Source organism: Oncorhynchus masou, chromosome 18 (assembly GCF_036934945.1).
Source record: "Oncorhynchus masou masou isolate Uvic2021 chromosome 18, UVic_Omas_1.1, whole genome shotgun sequence".
NCBI classification, from domain to species: Eukaryota; Metazoa; Chordata; class Actinopteri; order Salmoniformes; family Salmonidae; genus Oncorhynchus; species Oncorhynchus masou.
Window position 1 is genome coordinate 19,102,385 of NC_088229.1, and position 21,150 is coordinate 19,123,534.

The 21,150-nt window shown below is 41.9% G+C and overlaps 1 protein-coding gene across 2 annotated transcripts; it reads left to right on the forward strand.

The window, feature by feature from the left end:
• Positions 1-154: 154 nt before the first annotated feature.
• On the forward strand, positions 155-20,640 carry LOC135504144 (natural cytotoxicity triggering receptor 2-like). 2 transcript variants are annotated; one of them, XM_064922467.1, is made up of 5 exons: positions 155-241; positions 3,227-3,559; positions 3,650-3,961; positions 4,168-4,324; positions 19,376-20,640. In XM_064922467.1, exons 1-5 carry the CDS (start codon positions 205-207, stop codon positions 19,482-19,484), a joined length of 948 nt encoding a protein of 315 aa, XP_064778539.1. In that variant the 5' UTR covers positions 155-204; the 3' UTR covers positions 19,485-20,640. The 2 variants fall into 2 exon arrangements, with proteins under 2 accessions (XP_064778539.1, XP_064778540.1); XM_064922468.1 differs by having other exon boundaries at positions 4,168-4,320.
• The last annotated feature ends 510 nt before the right edge of the window (positions 20,641-21,150 follow it).

The following is a 21,150-nucleotide window of genomic DNA, read 5'->3' on the forward strand; positions in this document are numbered from 1 at the left end:
CACATCCTACATGGCGATACATTTTGCACACCTCTGAAGCTCTCTTAGCAGAGGAGGATGCCGCACTAACCACAGTCCATTTCAGTGACATCCTGTCTCATCATCAAAACGACACTTCATCTTACAATAACCTCATTCACAGGTTTAATTGCGATTGTATAGGTTCAGAGATAGAGGCGGCTGGTGGAGGACATTAGTCTTACCATGATGAGAGTCCTTTATCTCCTGTTGTTCTGTGAAAGTAAGTATATTTTAATCAACTTTTAAATGTAGTAATTACAACGTGTTTATAGTTCCTTTTCAACCAGTTTGTTTGAAAGAAATGTCCTGTTTTCATGCCCTCACAATTGTACATAACATTTCTTGATATCAAAGGAATTGTCACGTTCTGACCATAGTTCTCTTCTTGTATTCTTTGTTTTAGTATGGTTAAGGCGTGAGTTGGGGTGGGCAGTCTATGTTTGTTTTTCTATGTTGGTTTTTGTGTTCGGCCTCGTGTGGTTCTCAATCAGAGGCAGGTGTTGTTAATTGTATCTGATTAAGAATCATACTTTTGGTTTGTGGGTGTTTGTTTCCGTGTGAGTGTTTTGGCCACACGGTACTGTTTCGGTTTTGTAAATTCACGTTGTTATTTTCTGTTTAGTGTTCTGAGTTTGAATTAAAAATCATCATGAACACTTATCACGCTGCACCTTAGTCCGATCCTTCTTCCACCGACGACAACCCTTACAGGGATGAACATATATACAGTAACAGTAGAATTCCTCTGAAACTGTATTCAGCACAGTTTGTCCTACTTACGCCTGTCTGTGACTACATAATGATATCAAACCACAACTGTGTTGATTTTTTTCTCTGTCTGATTAACGCTCACACCCTTTTTTCCAATCATATACATTATCATTATCAACAGGGTTGCCATTATATACAGTACCAGTCAAAAGTTTGGACACACTTGCTTCTACACCCGCATTGCTTGCTGTTTGGGGTTTTAGGCTGTGTTTCTGTACAGCACTTTGATATATCAGCTGATGTACGAAGGGCTATATAAATAAATTTGATTTGATTTGACTTACTCATTCAAGGGTTTTTCTTTATTTGTACTATTTTCTACATTGTAGAATACTAGTGAAGACATCAGAACTAGGAAATAACACATATGGAATCATTTAGTAACCAAAAAAGTATTAAAAAAATCAAAATATATTTTATAGTTGAGATTCTTCAAAGTAGCCACCCTTTGCCTTGACGACAGCTTTGTACACTCTTGGAATTCTTTCAACCAGTTTCATGAGACAGTCGCCTGGAATGCATTTCAAATAACAGGTGTGCCTTGTTAATAGTTAATTTGTGGAATTTCTTTCCTTCTTAATGCGTTTGAGCCCATCAGTTATGTTGTGACAAGGTAGGGGAGGAATACAGAAGATAGCCCTATATGGTAAAAGACCAAGTCCATATTATGGCAAGAACAGCTCAAATAAGCAAAGAGAAAAGACAGTCAATCATTACTTTAAGACATGAAGGTCAGTCAATATGGAACATTTTAAGAATTTTGAACGTTTCTTCAAGTGCAGTCGGAAAAACCATCAAGCGCTATGATGAAACTTGCTCTCATGAGGACCGCCACAGGAATGGAAGACCCAGAGTTTCCTCTGCTGCAGAGGATAAGTTCATTAGAGTTACCAGCCTCAGAAATTGCAGCCCAAATAAACGCTTCACATTGTTCAAGTAACAGACACATCTCAACATCAACTGTTCAGAGGAGACTGCGTGAATCAGGCCTTCATGGTCGAATTACTGCAAAACAAAAACACTACTAAAGGACACCAATAATAATAAGAGACTTGCTTGGGCAAAGAAGGACGAGCAATGGACATTAGACTGGTGGAAATCTGTGCTTTGATCTGATGAGTCCAAATTGAGATTTTTGGTTCCAACTGCTGTGTCTTTGTGAGACGCTGAGTAGGTGGACGAATGATCTCCGCATGTGTAGTTCCCACCGTGAAGCATGGATGAGGTGTGATGGTGTGGGTGTGCTTTGCTGGTGACACTGTCAGTGATTTATTTACAATTCAAGGCACACTTAACCAGCATGGCTACCACAGCAATGATACGTCATCCCATCTGGTTTGCGCTTCGTGGGACTATCATTTGTTTTTCAACAGGACAATGACCCAATACACCTCCAGGCTGTGTAAGGGCTAAGAAGGATAGTGATGAAGTGCTGCATCAGATGACCTGGCCTCCACAATCCCCCCGACCTCAACCCAATTGAGATGGTTTGTGATGAGTTGGACTGCAGAGTGAAGGAAAAGCAGCCAACAAGTGCTCAGCATATGTGGGAACTCCTTCAAGACTGTTGGAAAATCATTCCAGGTGAATCTGGTTGAGAGAATGCCAAGAGTGTGCAAAGCTGTCATCAAGGCAAATGGTGGCTACTTTGAAGAATATAAAATCTAAAATATATTTGAAAATAAAAATAGTAAAAATAAAGTGTCACTGGAATTTCATAATTCCTATTAATTATACAGTCTATTTTATAAGAATTTGTATGATTCCTATTTGCATAAAATAGACAGAGACCAGTCTTATCAAAATGAGATAATAGTATTTATTCTTGGAGCACGCTGCCATGTAACCACGAACAACAATTTATATGCAAAATATGACGTCACCATTCAGCAGACAGTTCCAGCTAATGGAAAACCTGAGAAAACACACTCTGCCTTATCTAAACATCCCAGAGCTAAGTTGAGTCGATTCAACCATAGGTTAACAACCCTTTCTGCTTACTTAAAAACCCACACTTCCAGTCTTCTTCCAGTCTTCTCTTACATGCTCCACAATCCCTTCCTCATGAATTAATATTGTTAATCAGATATACTAAAACAGAGTATAAGTTTCATTAGTTATTTAAAATGTAGATATTGTTTAGTCATTATTCATATAATTCCTAACATAAAGAAAACCCGTTGAATGAGGAGTTGTGTCCAAACTTTTGACTGGTACTGTATATGAAGTAGATATGTACCTGCACAGTATATTTTCTTACACCACTGATGATGATCATTTACTGCATACAGAATACTATCCAGTGTACATCAGCACACAGAAAATGCTATTTTCAACCTGCAAAACATATTTAAAAAGACATTCTGTAGGTCTGAAAGGGCTGTTGACCAACAATGATGATTTATCTAACTATTTGTTGTGTTTCTTTTCCCAGCAAGTGTCCAGCTTCAGTGTGACAAAACAGTAATCCAGGCCAATGTTGGGAGTGGATTCATTCTGGTCTGCCAGTACCAAACAAACCGGTACCTCTTCAGTAAGAAGTACTGGTGTCGTGGGGAGTCTAGTTCGACCTGTGTTATTCTAATGGACTCCGATCACCTCACCAACAGAGAGCTCAGACACAGGTCTCAGATCATAGATGCACAGCAAAGGGGGTTGGTCATCATCATGACAGATCTCAAGTTAGAGGATACTGGAGTGTACTGGGTTGGGATTGATAAAATCCATGCTGATATCATGACTTCCATCAATCTAATTGTGACATTTGGTAAGATTATTTTTGCTCTTTACTTTTACTGACAAAGTTTCCCCTTCCCCTTTTCTTTTGCATTATCCAAATAACATCTCTCTCTCCCAGTGGCAGTGTCCAAACCCATGGTATGGCCCCTGAGTTCAATGGGAGACACTTGCTGGGGCCAGCCTGTGACCGTGCACTGTGCTAGTGCAAAGGGCACAAGTGTCCAGTACACCTGGTACCAATCCACCCAACCCCAGGACATCCAGTTTCAGAGCTCAGCAGACCTGCACCTACACTGTGGCATTGTGGAAGAAGACAGCCAGTACTACTGCAGTGCCAGCAACGATGTGAGCAGCCAGCATAGTGGGATGGTTTCGGTGCAGGTTCTGAAGCCCTCTGAGGAGGACTGCATCTATCGTTTTGCTATGGAGGGTAAGTGCTAAAAAAATACTTTTGAATGTGGTTGATTAAGTAGGAACAAATTAAATCAGCAAAACTAAAACACATCAGCAAAACTACATACTAAGTAGACACCCAAGTTAATTTATCCTAAACATGTAGCTTCTCATTACAATAAAATGTAAAGTAAAGTATAATAACAATTTCCAATCCATGCATATGTACTTTAACACCACCAGGCCAGAGAAGCTATGACTGTAGTGACAGACTGAAGACAAGCACAGCCACACCTCTGCGTTCTACTGGCCATCTGACAGAAGAACCCTATCAACCTGGAACCAACAGCAACCTGTCCTCAACAATCAATCAAACACACCAGGATTGGCATTACAGTAGGTCAGAACCGTGTCACCTCTATGTAGCCTCTGTGTAACCTCTGTGTATCTATTTCCACCAGATCCACATTAGCACACCTTGAGCTGAAGCCTGTTACCCAGTAACATAATGTGACATGTCTTGAAGAACCAGTGCAGCTAGACTTCCTTTGATGTGATCAATCTGTCAGCATGTTATGTACAGTATATCACATAAGTGAGTACACCCCTCACATTTTTGTAAATATTTGAGTATATCTTTTCATGTGACAACACTGAAGAAATGACACGTTGCTACAATGTAAAGTAGTGAGTGTACAGCGTGTATAACAGTGTAAATTTGCTGTCCCCTCAAAATAACTCAACACACAGCCATTAATGTCTAAACCGCTGGCAACAAAAGTGAGTACACCCCTAAGTGAAAATGTCCAAATTTGGCCCAAAGTGTCAATATTTTGTGTGACCACCATCATTTTCTAGCACTGCCTTAAACTTCTTGGGCATGGAGTTCACCAGAGCTTCACAGGTTGCCACTGGAGTCCTCTTCCACTCCTCCATGACGAAATCATGGAGCTGGTGGATGTTAGAGACCTTGCACTCCTCCACCTTCCGTTTGAGGATGCCCCACAGATGCTCAATAGGGTTTAGGTCTGGAGACATGCTTGGCCAGTCCATCACCTTTACCCTCAGCTTCTTTAGCAAGGCACTGGTCGTCTTGGAGGTGTGTTTGGGGTCGTTATCGTGTTGGAATACTGCCCTGCAGCCCAGTCTCCGAAGGGAGGGGATCATGCTCTGCTTCAGTATGTCACAGTACATGTTGGCATTCATGGTTCCCTCAATGAACAGTAGCTCCAGCAGTGCCGGCAGCACTCATGCAGCCCCAGACCATGACACTTCCACCACCATGCTTGACTGTAGGCAAGACACACTTGTCTTTGTACTCCTCACCTGGATGCCACCACACACGCTTGACACCATCTGAACCAAATAAGTTTATCTTGGTCTCATCAGACCACAGGACATGGTTCCAGTAATCCATGTCCTTAGTCTGCTTGTCTTCAGTAAACTGTTTGCGGGCTTTCTTGTGCATCATCTTTAGAAGAGGCTTCCTTCTGGGACGACAGCCATGCAGACCAATTTGATGCAGTGTATGGCATATGGTCTGAGCACTGACAGGCTGACCCCCCCACCCCTTCAACCTCTGCAGCAAATGCTGGCAGCACTCATACGTCTATTTCCCAAAGACAACCTCTGGATATGACGCTGAGCATGTGCACTCAACTTCTTTGGTCGACCATGGCGAGGCCTGTTCTGAGTGGAACCTGTCCAGTTAAACCGCTATATGGTCTTGGCCACCGTGCTGCAGCTCAGTTTCAGGGTCTTGGCAATCTTCTTATAGCCCAGGCCATCTTTATGTAGAGCAACAATTCTTTTTTTCAGATCCTCAGAGAGTTCTTTGCCATGAGGTGCCATGTTGAACTTCCAGTGACCAGTCAGTATGAGGGAGTGTGAGAGCGATGACACCAAATTTAACACACCTGCTCCCCATTCACACCTGAGACCTTGTAACACTAACGAGTCACATGACACCGGGGAGGGGATTTGGCTAATTGGGCCCAATTTGGACATTTTCACTTAAGGGTGTACTCACTTTTGTAGCCAGCGATTTTACACATTAATGGCTGTGTGTTGAGTTATTTTGAGGGGACAGCAAATTTACACTGTTATACAAGCTGTACACTCACTACTTTACATTGTAGCAAAGTGTCATTTCTTCAGTGTTGTCACATGAAAAGATATACTCAAATATTTACAAAAATGTGAGTGGTGTAATCACTTTTGTGATATACTGTATATGTCTGTTGTTTGGTGGCAGTGTAGCAAAGGTTTGCATTAAGAGGCACAGTGCAGTAGTGCTGTTAAGAGATTGCATATATTTTAGTTGTCCACTTTCAAGTACAGGATGTACTGTGCACTCTTAAAAACTGTTCTGTGTATACTGCTGTAGAAATGAGATCTGAAGACTACTACTATATAGGGGAGAGTGGGGTAAGGGGTGGAAAATGGGTAAGTTAAGCCACACTTGTTTCTAGGAAACAATACAGAAAATGTACCATTTGACCAAATACTTAGAAAGAGGTCATCATGTCATGGAGTTTGTGAAGGAAGAAACCACATGTAAAAAGTGGTAATCAAGTTGGGTCCAAAAAATAGATTTTTACCAAATGAAATGAATTTATTGTGTTAGAGGTTTCATGGTGCTTGTATCTAAACCAAAGTAGATCATTTTAAGATGGTTCTATACATCAGTTTGGGTCTCTATAAGCATCAATATGAGGTCCTAAACCTAGAATGAAAGGGCATTGTTGTAGCTGTGTCCTGTGTCGGCTAATATAGACAAAGTGTTTGCCTTGGGGTAAGTTGAGCCAATGGCCATGGGGTAAATTGAGCCAATTGTTGAGCCAATGGCAAGTGTTTGTTAGGTGTTGAGCCTGTTAAAATGTGCCTAAAATGATTAAAATACCAAAAAGTGATTGTGATTGGGTTGAAATGTGTTTGGGAAATAAAGATATAAAAATAAGGACCTCTGGCGTAGCGGTCTAAGGCACTGCATCGCAGTGCTCGAGGTGCTACTACAGACCTGGGTTCGATCCATGCGGCTGTGATCGGGAGTCCCATAGGGCGGCGCATAATTGGCCCAGCGTCATCTGGGTTAGGGGAGGGTTTGGCCGGGGGGGTTTTACTTGGCACATTGCGCGCTAGTGACTCCTCGGGACGGCCGGACGCCTGCAGGCTGACCTTGGTCATCAGTTGAATGGTGTTTCGGTTGGCTTCCGGGTTAAGTGAGTGGGTGTTAAGAAGCGCAGTTTGGCGGGCCATGTTTCAGAGGACGCATAACTTGACCTTCGTCTCCTGAGTCCATTGGAGGTAAAATGTAACAACAACAAAAATATATATAAATAAAAGAGTTGGTCTTTTACCCAATAAATTCCTGGAAGTTTATATATATAGAAGTGTATATATATATATACACAGTGCCTTGCGAAAGTATTCGGCCCCCTTGAACTTTGCGACCTTTTGCCACATTTCAGGCGTCAAACATAAAGATATAAAACTGTATTTTTTTGTGAAGAATCAACAACAAGTGGGACACAATCATGAAGTGGAACGACATTTATTGGATATTTCAAACGTTTTTAACAAATCAAAAACTGAAAAATTGGGCGTGCAAAATTATTCAGCCCCTTTCCTTTCAGTGCAGCAAACTCTCTCCAGAAGTTCAGTGAGGATCTCTGAATGATCCAATGTTGACCTAAATGACTAATGATGATAAATACAATCCACCTGTGTGTAATCAAGTCTCCGTATAAATGCACCTGCACTGTGATAGTCTCAGAGGTCTGTTAAAAGCGCAGAGAGCATCATGAAGAACAAGGAACACACCAGGCAGGTCCGAGATACTGTTGTGAAGAAGTTTAAAGCCGGATTTGGATACAAAAAGATTTCCCAAGCTTTAAACATCCCAAGGAGCACTGTGCAAGCGATAATATTGACATGGAAGGAGTATCAGACCACTGCAAATCTACCAAGACCTGGCCGTCCCTCTAAACTTTCAGCTCATACAAGGAGAAGACTGATCAGAGATGCATCCAAGAGGCCCATGATCACTCTGGATGAACTGCAGATATCTAAAGTTGAGGTGGGAGACTCTGTCCATAGGACAACAATCAGTCGTATATTGCACAAATCTGGCCTTTATGGCTTTCTTCTTGCCACTCTTCCATTTCTTAAAGATATCCATAAAACGTGTCATTTAAAGTTTGCCACAAGCAACCTGGGAGACACACCAAACATGTGGAAGAAGGTGCTCTGGTCAGATGAAACCAAAGTTGAACTTTTTGGCAACAATGCAAAACGTTATGTTTGGCGGAAAAGCAACACAGCTCATCACCCTGAACACACCAGACCCACTGTCAAACATGGTGGTGGCAGCATCATGGTTTGGGCCTGCTTTTCTTCAGCAGGGACAGGGAAGATGGTTAAAATTGATGGAGCCAAATACAGGACCATTCTGGAAGAAAACCTGATGGAGTATTTTTATTTTTTATTTAACCAGGCAAGTCAGTTAAGAACAAATTCTTATTTTCAATGACGGCCTGGGAACAGTGGGTTAACTGCCTGTTCAGGGTGCAGAACGACAGACCTTGTCAGCTCGGGGGTTTGAACTCGCAACCTTCCAGTTACTAGTCCAACACTCTAACCACTAGGCTACCCTGCCGCCCCAGCTGGGATGGAGATTTGTCTTCCAACAAGACAATGATCCAAAACATAAAGCAAAATCTACAATGGAATGGTTCAAAAATAAACATATCCAGGTGTTACAATGGCCAAGTCAAAGTCCAGACCTGAATCCAATCGAGAATCTGTGGAATGAACTGAAAACTGCTGTTCACAAATGCTCTCCATCCAACCTCACTGAGCTCGAGCTGTTTTGCAAGGAGGAATGGGAAAAAATTTCAGTCTCTCGATGTGCAAAACTGATAGAGACATACCCCAAGCGACTTACAGCTGTAATCGCAGCAAAAGGTGTCGCTACAAAGTATTAACTTAAGGGGGCAGAATAATTTTGCACGCCCAATTTTTCAGTTTTTGATTTGTTAAAAAAGTTTGAAATATCCAATAAATGTCGTTCCACTTCATGATTGTGTCCCACTTGTTGTTGATTCTTCACAAAAAAATACACTTTTATATCTTTATGTTTGAAGCCTGAAATGTGGCAAAAGGTCGCAAAGTTCAAGGGGGCCGAATACTTTCGCAAGGCACTGCATACAGTATATATTATTATAGGTTACAGTTTGTTCGCCGTTAGTCAGCACCTCTACACTAAATCATTTTCTCTACAGTAAATCAAGCTCATGCTTTTTATTATGGAAATAAAAATAGACATGGTTTTAAAAAGGTAGTGGTAATATTTCATTCAGTACAGAAATTGTCTGTTGGCTGTTGATGGATAGGGTCAACATAGGCCTTGCTGCTTTGCCTAGCTTCATTCGTTGCATTGAGCCAATTTCATATTTTGTGTATATGCATTGCCTTGACATGTTGTGGAGGTAAGCCTGGGTTAAGCTCTGTACATTTCAGCATGTCTACACCATTTGGTGCTGAATGAAGCTAGCTAAACAACTTGATAAATGGACACTATACTTCACCTCAAAAAAGGCTACAAGCTCATGTAAAGTTGGCAACTGAACTAGGTGGAGTTATTTTATAGTCTACCATTGCTGAAAAAGATGAAAGGTTATCTAGACACTTGGAGACTTCCACCGTGTTTGGTTGCTAGGTGAAGACAGGTTCCTGGGTCCAGAGCATTTGAAAACGACTGCCCCCTCTCACGGAAGCCATGGAAGTTCAAGGCCGACCACAGTACTGCAGGCATTGTTAGCAGAAAACAGTACCCCCTCCATTATGGTAAATGGAAAAATGGCAATCTTCGTGGTCAATCGTTGTGTAATAAAAAATAATAATTGGAAGACAGTGACGGTACCAATAACTGCTTCTAATACACCAGATGTATGTCGTTGAGTAGCTCAAACTGTGCATGTCTCCATTAAACGCCATCTTAACTGACTTAATATGGCATCAATGCACTATTGTATTCACAGTGCATTCTGAAAGTATTCAGACCCCTTCTCTTTTTCCACATTTTGTTACGTTACAGCATTTTTCTGAAATGGATTAAATAAAACATGTTCCTCATCAATCTACACACAATATCCCATAATGACAAAGCGAAAACAGGTTTTTAGACATTTGGCAAATGTATTCCTCTGTGGAGATGGTAGAAACTTCCAGAAAGACAACTATCTCTGCAGCACTCCACCAATCAGGCCTTTATGGTAGAATGGCCAGACCGAAGCCATTCCTCAGTAAAAGGCACATGACAGCTTGCTTGGAGTTTGCCAAAAGGCACCTAAAGGACTCTCAGACCATGAGAAACAAGAGCAAGCTCTGGTCTTATGAAACCAAGATTGAACTCCTTGGCCTTAATGCCAAATGTCACATCTGGAAGAAACCTGGCACAATCCCTAAACTGAAGCATTTCTAAAAACCTGTTTTTGCTTTGCCATTATGAGGTAGTGTGTGTAGATTGACAATTGAATACATTTTAGAACAAGGCTGTAAAAAAATGTGGAAGTATTCAAGCGGTGTGAATTCTTTCCGAAAGTACTGTAGGAATGAATGGTGCCATGTGATCGATAGCTTTGTCCATTCATACAATCATTGTTCCAGAGCAGACAATCATTGGTCCAGAATAACGGGTGATATGTCTGTAATTTGTCCAGTACTTGAGGGGTGTGGCTGTGGTTGTCTGTGTTAACTATGCACACTCACAGGGCCCTATACACCACACACACTGATACTCCAACACACATACAAAACACTCACTCCATCATTTGTTCAAACACATAATATGCACATACATTAATACTGACTCAAAACACACCCACTCACATACAATCATCATTTTTGCTGCTGCTACTCTGATTATCATATACCCTGACGCCTAGTCACCTTATCCATACTGTATCTACCGCTATCGATCCAGGAGCCTGGACATTGTACATATGGTACTGAAACTGACCCTGTATATAGTATGCTTACTTTATCGTGTTCTTATTTTTATATCTTGTGCGTTTTTGTTATTTTTAGTATTACATTGTTATTGATTACTGCATTGTTGAGGTTAAAGCTAGCAAGATAGGCATTTCACTGTACTTGTGCATGTAACATTAAAACTAACATGTCATGTGCAGTTAGACTTCCCCTTGCAGTGGTCAAATGTGGTACGTTGTTTGATTGCAGTGTAGTGAATGTTTCCAGAGAGGCACAGTGCTGTGAAAGGTTGCAGAGGTGTAGACCAGGCCTGGGAAAGACCGACCCGGGGGCCGTATGCGGCCTGCGACCTGATTCAATACAGCCTGTGGAATAATGCTCAGATCACATAAAGAATTTGCGATAGTAAAGTTTTGAAAAAATGTATTTGTTATTCAAATTAAAATCCCCATGAATACTCTCTTCATGTAATGATTTAACTCCCACCGCTTGTGGGACACTTATTTTGAAGGCACACATAAATAACAAATGCACGAGGACAGACAGTGAAAACCGGCTGACACATGTCACAGTTTCAAATAGTAGCTAGCTAGAAATTGCACAAAAATGAGTTTTTCAAAGAAAAGCATTTGCTTCCAACTCACACCCTCAAACACATGGATCCCCTGAACGCAGCTCACTTTCCAGCCCACTTTCCAGCTCACACTCTCAAACACATAGATCCCCTGAATGCAGTTCACTCTCCAAATCCCAATCCCCTGAATTCTAATCACCTGTTCACACACCTGTATGTCATTATCACACACTATTTAGTTCATTTCTTTGCACCCCATCACTGTGAGGTATTGTTTGTTTTGTGACACACTTCTTTTTCGGGGGGCTGTTTTTCCCCGTGAGATACTCCTCCCGTGTATGATAGTTTTTGCCTGCCTCACTAACAACGCCCTTTTGCCTATTCACTACCTGTACTGTTATCAACCTATATTCTGATCTCACGGACGACGTTACTAGCCTATCCCTACCTGTACTGTTGTCTTTTTGGACTCCCTGTGTCTGACCTTCTTCCTGCCCTTGGACCCAGCTACCTGCCTCCTCCTGTGGTCCTTTACAAATAAACACCTGTTGCGCCCTGCACTTGAAACCAGCTCTCTGTCTACCATCATGTTCATTACAGGTGCGTGCATACAGTGGGGAGAACAAGTATTCGATACACTGCCGATTTTGCAGGTTTTCGAACTTACAAAGCATGTAGAGGTCTGTAATTTTTAAAATCATAGGTACACTTCAACTGTGAGAGACGGAATCTAAAACAAAAATCCAGAAAATCACATTGTATGATTTTTAAGTAATTAATTTGCATTTTATTGCATGACATAAGTATTTGATCACCTACCAACCAGTAAGAATTCCGGCTCTCACAGACCTGTTAGTTTTTCTTTAAGAAGCCCTCCTGTTCTCCACTCATTACCTGTATTAACTGCACCTGTTTGAACTCGTTACTTGTATAAAGGACACCTGTCCACACACTCAATCAAACAGACTCCAACCTCTCCACAATGGCCAAGACCAGAGAGCTGTGTAAGGACATCAGGGATAAAATTGTATACCTGCACAAGGCTGGGATGGGCTACAGGACAATAGGCAAGCAGCTTGGTGAGAAGGCAACAACTGTTGGCGCAATTATTAGAAAATGGAAGAAGTTCAAGATAACGGTCAATCACCCTCGGTCTGGGGCTCCATGCAAGATCTCACCCTGTGGGGCATCAATGATCATGAGGAAGTTGAGGGATACGCGCAGAACTACACGGCAGGACCTGGTCAATGACCTGAAGAGAGCTGGGACGACAGTCTCAAAGAAAACTATTAGTAACACACTACGTCGTCATGGATTAAAATCCTGCAGTGCACGCAAGGTCCCCCTGCTCAAGCCAGCGCATGTCCAGGCCCGTCTGAAGTTTGCCAATGACCATCTGGATGATCCAGAGGACGAATGGGAGAAGGTCATGTGGTCTGATGAGACAAAAATAGCTTTTTGGTCTAAACTCCACTCGCCGTGTTTGGATGAAGAAGAAGGATGAGTACAACCCCAAGAACACTATCCCAACCGTGAAGCATGGAGGTGGAAACATCATTCTTTGGGGATGCTTTTCTGCAAACGGGACGGGATGACTGCACTGTATTGAGGGGAGGGTGGATGGGGCCATGTATTGCGAGATCTTGGCCAACAACCTCCTTCCCTCAGTGGCTGGGTCTTCCAGGATGACAACGACCAGAAACACACAGCCAGGGCAACTAAGAAGTGGCTCCGTAAGAAGCATCTCAAGGTCCTGGAGTGGCCTAGCCAGTCTCCAGACCTGAACCCAATAGAAAATATTTGGAGGGAGCTGAAAGTCCATATGAAGGGTCTAGAGAAGGTCTGTATGGAGGAGTGGGCCTAAATCCCTGCTGCAGTGTGTGCAAACCTGGTCAAGAACTACAGGAAACGTATGATCTCTGTAATTGCAAACAATGGTTTCTGTACCAAATATTAAGTTCTGCTTTTCTGATGTATCAAATACTTATGTCATGCAATAAAATGCAAATTAATTACTTAAAAATCATACAATGTGATTTTCTGGATTTTTGTTTTAGATTCCATCTCGCAGTTGAAGTGTACCTATGATAAAAATGACAGACCTTTGTAAGTAGGAAAACCTGCAAAATCGGCAGTGTATCAAATACTTTTTCTCCCCACTGTATGTATTCACCCCTTTGCTATGAAGCCCCTAAATAAGATCTGGTGCAACCAATTACCTTCAGAAGTCACATATTTAGTTAAATAAAGTCCAACTGTGTGCAATCTAAGTATCACATGATCTGTCGCATGATCTCAGTATACATACACCTGTTCTGAAGGCCCCAGAGTCTGCAAAACCATTAAGCAAGATGCGCACCATGGCACCATGAAGACCAAGGAGCTCTCCAAACAGGTCAGGGACAAAGTTGTGGAGAAGTACAGATCAGGGTTCTGTTACAAAAAAATATCAGAATCGTTGAACGTCCCATGGAGCACCATTAAATACATTATTTAAAAAAATGGAAAGAATATGGCACCACAGCAAACCTGCCAAGAGCGGGCCGCCCACCAAAACTCACTGACCAGGCAAGGAGGACATTAATCAGAGGCAAAAAAGAGACCAAAAATAACCCTGAAGGAGCTGCAAAGCTCCACAGCAGAGATTGGAGTATCTGTCCATAGGACCACTTTAAGCCGTACACTCCACAGAGCTGGGTTTTACGGAAGAGTGGACAGAAAAAAGCCATTGCTTATAGAATAAATAAGCAACATGTTTGGTGTTTGCCAAAAGGCATGTGGGAGACTCCCCAAACATATGGAAGAAGGTACTCTGGTCAGATGAGACTAAAACTGAGATTTTTGGCCATCAAGGAAAACGCTATGTCTTACACAAACCCAACACCTCTCATCAGCCCGAGAACACAATCCCCACAGTGAAGCATGGTGGTGGCAGCATCATGCTGTGGGGATGTTTTTCATCGGCAGAGACTGGGAAACTGGTCAGAATTGAAGGAATGATGGATGGCGCTAAATGCAGGGATATTCTTGAGGGAAACCTGTTTCAGTCTTCCAGAAATTTGATAGGTTCACCTTCCAGCAGAACAATGACCCTAAGCATACTGCTAAAGCAACACTCGAGTGGTTTAAAGGGGAAACATTAAAATGTCTTGGAATTGCCGAGTCAAAGCTCAGACCTCAATCTAATTGAGAATCTGTGGTATGACTTAAAGATTGCTGTACACCAGCAGGAACCAATCCAACTTGAAGGAGTTAGAGCAGTTGTGCCTTGAAGAATGGGCAAAAATCCCAGTGGCTAGATGTACCAAGCTTATAGAGACATATCCCAAGAGACCTGCAGCTGCAATTGCTGCAAAAGGTGGCTCTACAAAGTATTGACTTTGAAGTGAATAGTTATGCACGCTCACTTTTCCTGCTTTTTTTGTATTATTTCACAATAAAAAATATTTTGCATCTTCAAAGTGGGAGGCATGTTGTGTAAATCAAATGACACAAACCCACAAAACATTTATTTTAATTCCAGGTTTTAAGGCAACAAAATAGGAAAAATGCCAAAGGGGTGAATATTTTCTCAAGGCACTGTACATGGGGGTACCGATACAGAGTGAATGTGGGGGGGCACTGGTTAGTTGACGTAGTATGTAAAGCGTGGCCAAAAGTATTGAGAATGACACACAAATTAATTTTCACAAAGTCTGCTGCCTCAGGGTCTTTAGATATTTTTTGTCAGATGTTACTATGGAATACTGAAGTATAATTACAAGCATTTCATACGTGTCAAAGGCTTTTATTGACAATTACATGAAGTTAATGCAAAGAGTCAATATTTGCAGTGTTGACCCTTCTTTTTCAAGACCTCTGCAATCCGCCATGGCATGCTGTCAATTAACTTCTGGGCCACATCCTGACTGATGGCAGACCATTCTTGCATAATCAATGCTTGGAGTTTGTTAGAATTTTATTTTGTTTGTCCACCCGCTTCTTGAGGATTGACCACAAGTTCTCAATGGGATTAAGGTGTAGGGAGTTTCCTGGCCATGGACCCAAAATATTGATGTTTTGTTCCCCGAGCCACTTAGTTATCACTTTTGCCTTATGGCAAGGTGCTCCATCATGCTGGAAAAGTTCATCACCAAACTGTTCTTGGAAGGTTGGGAGAAGTTGCTCTCGGATGATGTGTTGGTACCATTCTTTATTCATGGCTGTGTTCTTAGGCAAAATTGTGAGTGAGCCCACTCCTTTGGCTAAGAAGCAACACCACACATGAACGGTCTCAGGATCCTTTACTGTTGGCATGACACAGGACTGATGGTAGCGCTCACCTTGTCTTCTCCGGACAAGCTTTTTTCCGGATGCCCCAAACAATCGGAAAGGGGATTCATCAGAGAAAATGACTTTACCCCAGTCCTCAGGAGTCCAATCCCTGTATCTTTTGCAGAATATCAGTCTGTCCCTGATGTTTTTCCTGGAGGGAAGTGGCATCTTTGCTGCCCTTCTTGACACCAGGCCATCCTCCAAAAGTCTTTGCCTCACTGTGTGTGCAGATGCACTCACATCTGCCTGCTGCCATTCCTGAGCAAGCTCTGTACTGGTGGTGCCCCGTTCCTGAAACTGAATCACTTTAGGAGACAGTCCTGGCGCTTGCTGGACTTTCTTGGGCGCCCTGAAGCCTTCTTCACAACAATTGAACCGCTCTCCTTGAAGTTCTTGATGACCCGATAAATGGTTGATTTAGGTGCAATCTTACTGGCATCAATATCCTTGCCTGTGAAGCCCTTCTTGTGCAAAGCGATGATGACAGCATGTGTTTCCTTGCAGGTAACCATGGTTGACAGAGGAAGAACAATGATTCCAAGCACCACCCTCCTTTTGAAGCCCCCAGTCTGTTATTCAAACTCAATCAGCATGACAGTGATCTCCAGCCTTGTCCTCGTCAACACTCACACCTGTGTTAACGAGAGAATCACTGACATGTCAGCTGGTCCTTTTGTGGCAGGGCTGAAATGTAGTGGAAATGTTTTTGGGGGATTCAGTTAATTTGCATGGCAAAGAGGGATTTTGCAATTAATTGCAATTCATCTGATCACTCTTCATAACATTCTGGAGTATATGCAAATTTCCATCATACAAACTGAGGCAGCAGACTTGGTGAAAATTAATATTTGTGTCATTCTCAAAACTTTTGGCCACGACTGTACATGTAACTCAACAAAAAAATAAACTTCCCCTTTTCAGGATCCTGTCTTTCTAAGATAATTCATAAAAATCCAAATAACAGATCTTCATTGTAAAGGGTTTAAACACTGTTTCCCATGCTTCTTCAATGAACCATAAATAATTAATGAACATGCACCTATGGAACGGTCATTAAGTCACTAACAGCTTACAGACGGTAGGCAATTAAGGTCACAGTTAGGAAAATGTAGGACACTAAAGAGGCCTTTCTACTGACTCAGAAAAACACAAAAAGAAAGATACCCAGGGTCCCTGCTCATCTGCGTGAACGTGCCTTAGGAATGCTGCAAGGAGGCATGACGACTGCAGATGTGGCCAGGGCAATAAATTGCAATGTCCATACTGTGAGATGCCTAAGACAGTGCTACAGGGAGACAGGACGGACAGCTGATTGTCCTCGCAGTGGCAGAACACGTGTAACAACACCCTCACAGGATGGCAACAACAACTGCCCGAGTTACACCAAGAATGCACAATCCCTACCATCTGTGCGAAGACGGTCCGCAATAGGCTGAGAGAGGCTGGACAAAAGGCTTGTAGGCCTGTTATAAGGCAGGTCCTCACCAGCCATCACCGGCAACAATGTTGCCTATGGGCACAAATCTACCGTCACTGGACCAGATAGGACTGGCAAAAAGTGCTCTTCACTGACGAGTTGCGGTTTTGTCTCACCAGGGATAATGGCCATTCCCCCCAGAAATGTCCGGGAACTTGCAGGTGCCTTGGTGGAAAAGTGGGGTAACATCTCACAGCAAGAACTGGCAAATCTGATGCAGTCCATGAGGAGGAGACGCAATACTGACTGTTACTTTTTAGTTTGACCCTCCCTTTGTTCAGGGACACATTGTTCCATATCTGTTAGTCACATGTCTGTGGAACTGGTTCAGTTTATGTCTCAGTGGTTGATTCCTGTTATTTTCATACAAATATTTACACATGTTGAGTTTGCTGAAAATAAACGCAGTTGACAGTGAGAGGATGTTTTTTGTTGTTGCTGAGTTTAGGTGGAGTTATTAAAGTGACAATGCATAGATGAAAACAGAGAGTAGCAGTGGAGGGGTGAGGGGGGCACTGCAAATAGTTTGGGTAGCCATTTGACTAGATGTTCAGGAGTCTACCCTCTGTAGTGCCTTGCGGTCAGAGGCCGAGCAGTTGCCATACCAGGCAGTGATGCAACCAGTCAGGATGCTCTCGATGGTGCAGCTGTAGAACCTTTTGAGGATCTGAGGATCCATGCCAAATCTTTTCAGTCTCCTGAGGAGGAGTAGGTTTTGTCACGCCCTCTTCAGGACTGTCTTGGTGTGCTTGGACCATGTTAGTTTGTTGGTGATGTGGATACCAAGGAACTTGAAGCTCTCAACCTGCTTCACTGCAGCCCCGTCAATGAGAATGGGGGCGTTTGGTCCTCTTTTTTCTGTAGTCCACAATCATCTCCTTTGTCTTGATCACGTTAAGGGATAGGTTGTTGTCTTGGCACCACACGGCCAGGTCTCTGACCTCCTCCCTATAGGCTGTCTTGTCGTTGTCAGTGATTAGGCCTACCACTGTTGTGTCATTGGCAAATTTAATGGTGTTGGAGTCGTGCCTGGCCGTGCAGTCATGAGTGAACAGGGAGTACAGGAGGGGACTGAGCACTCACCACTGAGGGGCCCCTGTGTTGAGGATCAGCATGGCGGATGTGTTGTTACCTATCCAAGCCACCTGGTGGCAGTCCGTCAGGAAGTCCAGGATCCAGTTGCAGAGGGAGGTGTTTAGTCCCAGGGTCCTTAGCTTAGTGATGAGCTTTGAGGGCAATATGGTGTTGAACACTGAGCTGTCGTCAATGAATAGCATTCTCACATAGGTGTTTCTTTTGTCCAGGTGGGAAAGGGCAGTGTGGAGTGCAATAGAGATTGCATCATCATTGGATCTGTTGGGGCAGTATGCAAATTAGGGTGGGTCTAGGGTTTCTGGGATGATGGTGTTGATGTGAGCCATGACCAGCCTTTCAAAGCACTTCATGGCTACAAATGTGAGTGCTACGGGTCGGTAGTCATTTAGGCAGGTAACCTTAGTGTTCATGAGCACAGGGACTGTGGTGGTCTGCTTAAAACATGTTGGTATTACAGAGTCGGACAGGGAGAGGTTGAAAATGTCAGTGAAGACACTTGCCAGTTGGTCAGCGTATGATTAACAAAAAAATAGAGTCTGAGTGTTGGAGTGTGCCGCTGGCTATCACTACATTTTAAAAACAAGAAAATGGTGCCGTTGCCTTTCCTTAATATAAGGAATTCTATATGATTTATATTGTTACTTTAGATAGTTAAGTATATTTTAGCAATTACATTTACTTTTGATACTTAAGTATATATAAAACCAAATACTTTCAGACTTTTACTCAAGTAGTATTTTACTGGGTGACTTTTGCTTGAGTAACTTTATATTAAGGTATCTATACTTTTACTCAAGTATGCCATTTGGGTACTTTTTCCACCACTGGGTATAGATGAAGGTGTCAGTTTTCAAATAAAGGATGTACTGTGAACTCTTAACAATTGTACTGTGTATGTTGCTGTGGGAATTCAATCTTTAGACTACTGCTGTATGTAATGTGGAATTTCATTTTCAATGAGCGATTTTCAATCATAACTCTTTTTGTTTGTTTTTCAGGGCATGGGAATTGTTGCCTGTTTGGTATGAGGTCCTGCGCTGGCTTTTCCTGGCTACTCTGATAGCAGCTGTGTGTCTTGTGCACAAGTGCAGACCTACACAAGTGTGATTCAACAGTCTCTATGACAACAGAAAGATTCCTTTGGCAAACTGACCACTTTGTTTTACTTAGTCGCAGATATGTACTTTAGCTAACTCTTTTGTCATTGTCGTCATATAACATATAACATATAACATCCTTCAGAGACATTACAAATATAGAAATGGCTATCTACTTACCTATACAAAGGCTAAAGGTAGGATTATATTATATTTAATATATTTTAAATTGTCTTGACACAAAATAATAGTTGAAATCTAGGTGCCAGTGAGGATGTGAAGAGTTACAGTTAGCCACAGGAGGGCAGTAATGATTGTGTTATGGAAGTTTGAAACATCACATGTTCAATATGGTTCACATTATGAAAGGACCTTAAGTGACATCATGTAATCCTAAAATAAACATTTGCATTTCTTATCATAATGACACAATCACCTAATCTAATCTAATATTAATCTACTAATATTGTTTTTTACAGGGAGATTTTTTTTTTAAATGTATTTACCTGAGACAGATACTAATTCCCTACCCAACAGCCACCAGATCCTGTCTGGTCTGCAAGTGGGGATGTGTTATTTTATCATATATTTTAGCGGCAAAATACATAGTCTTGTTCATACATTTCCATCAATTATTTGTCTTAGGGTAGGCCTATTCATTTGCCTGTATTGATCATCTGTAATGAATTCTCAGGGAGAAAAAGGTGTAGTGTCACACGCAGAGCGCAGCAGGTGTTTATTTCACCTTTGCAGAAGGCAGGAACCATGGTCACAGGCAGGCAATGGTCATACACAGGTAGGCAAACAAGCAGGTGAATCAAATCTAGGACTGAAGGCTATAACTGGTTCTCACAAACAAGCTAAGAAAAGGCTTAGTAGAGTCAAAACGAACAATACCTTAAAGGCACAAACAGAATGAACTGAATTAAATAAGTAGCTGATGAGACCAGGTGAGTAACTAACACAGGTGAAATCAATGAACAAAAATGAAAGACAGGGCTACATTCAAGAACACAAAGAAACAGGGCTACGCTCAAGAACACAACGAAACAGAACACAAGGTTGATGAAGGAAATACAGAACCTTACATCTAAACCATATCTATTGTGACTGTAAAACAGGAAGTATCCTCCCTTACTGTGAATGATATTATAAAATAAACAAATGTTGCTTTATGAGTCAGGTGACTTTCATTGCATTTCTCAGGAATTCATAATGCGTATGTTCTTCCTGTGATTGATTAACTTGTCTGATGACTTTCTCAATCAAGCTTTTATTGCCCTGTATAAAAGCCTTATCTATTATGTTCGTCAGAGACACCGATAACATTTTCCATCAACAAAAAGCCAGAGAAAAGTAAATGGAACTGAAAGAGCTTAAGTCAAAATGACACTTTATAAAATAATCTGTAATGGATAAATTATTACAATTTAGTTTGTTACAATGGAAAAATACTGAGTTGTGTGTCACGTGGTGATGAGATTAGGATCCATTTCCAATTCCATGATGATTGTTATTCTATCCTTCCCAGGGACTCATACAATAAGACATTATATTCTATCCTTCCCAGGGACTCATACAATAAGACATTATATTCTATCCTTCCCAGGGACTCATACAATAAGACATGGTCACAGCATGAGAATGTGTTTTTAATGTCGACACTCAAAACAATG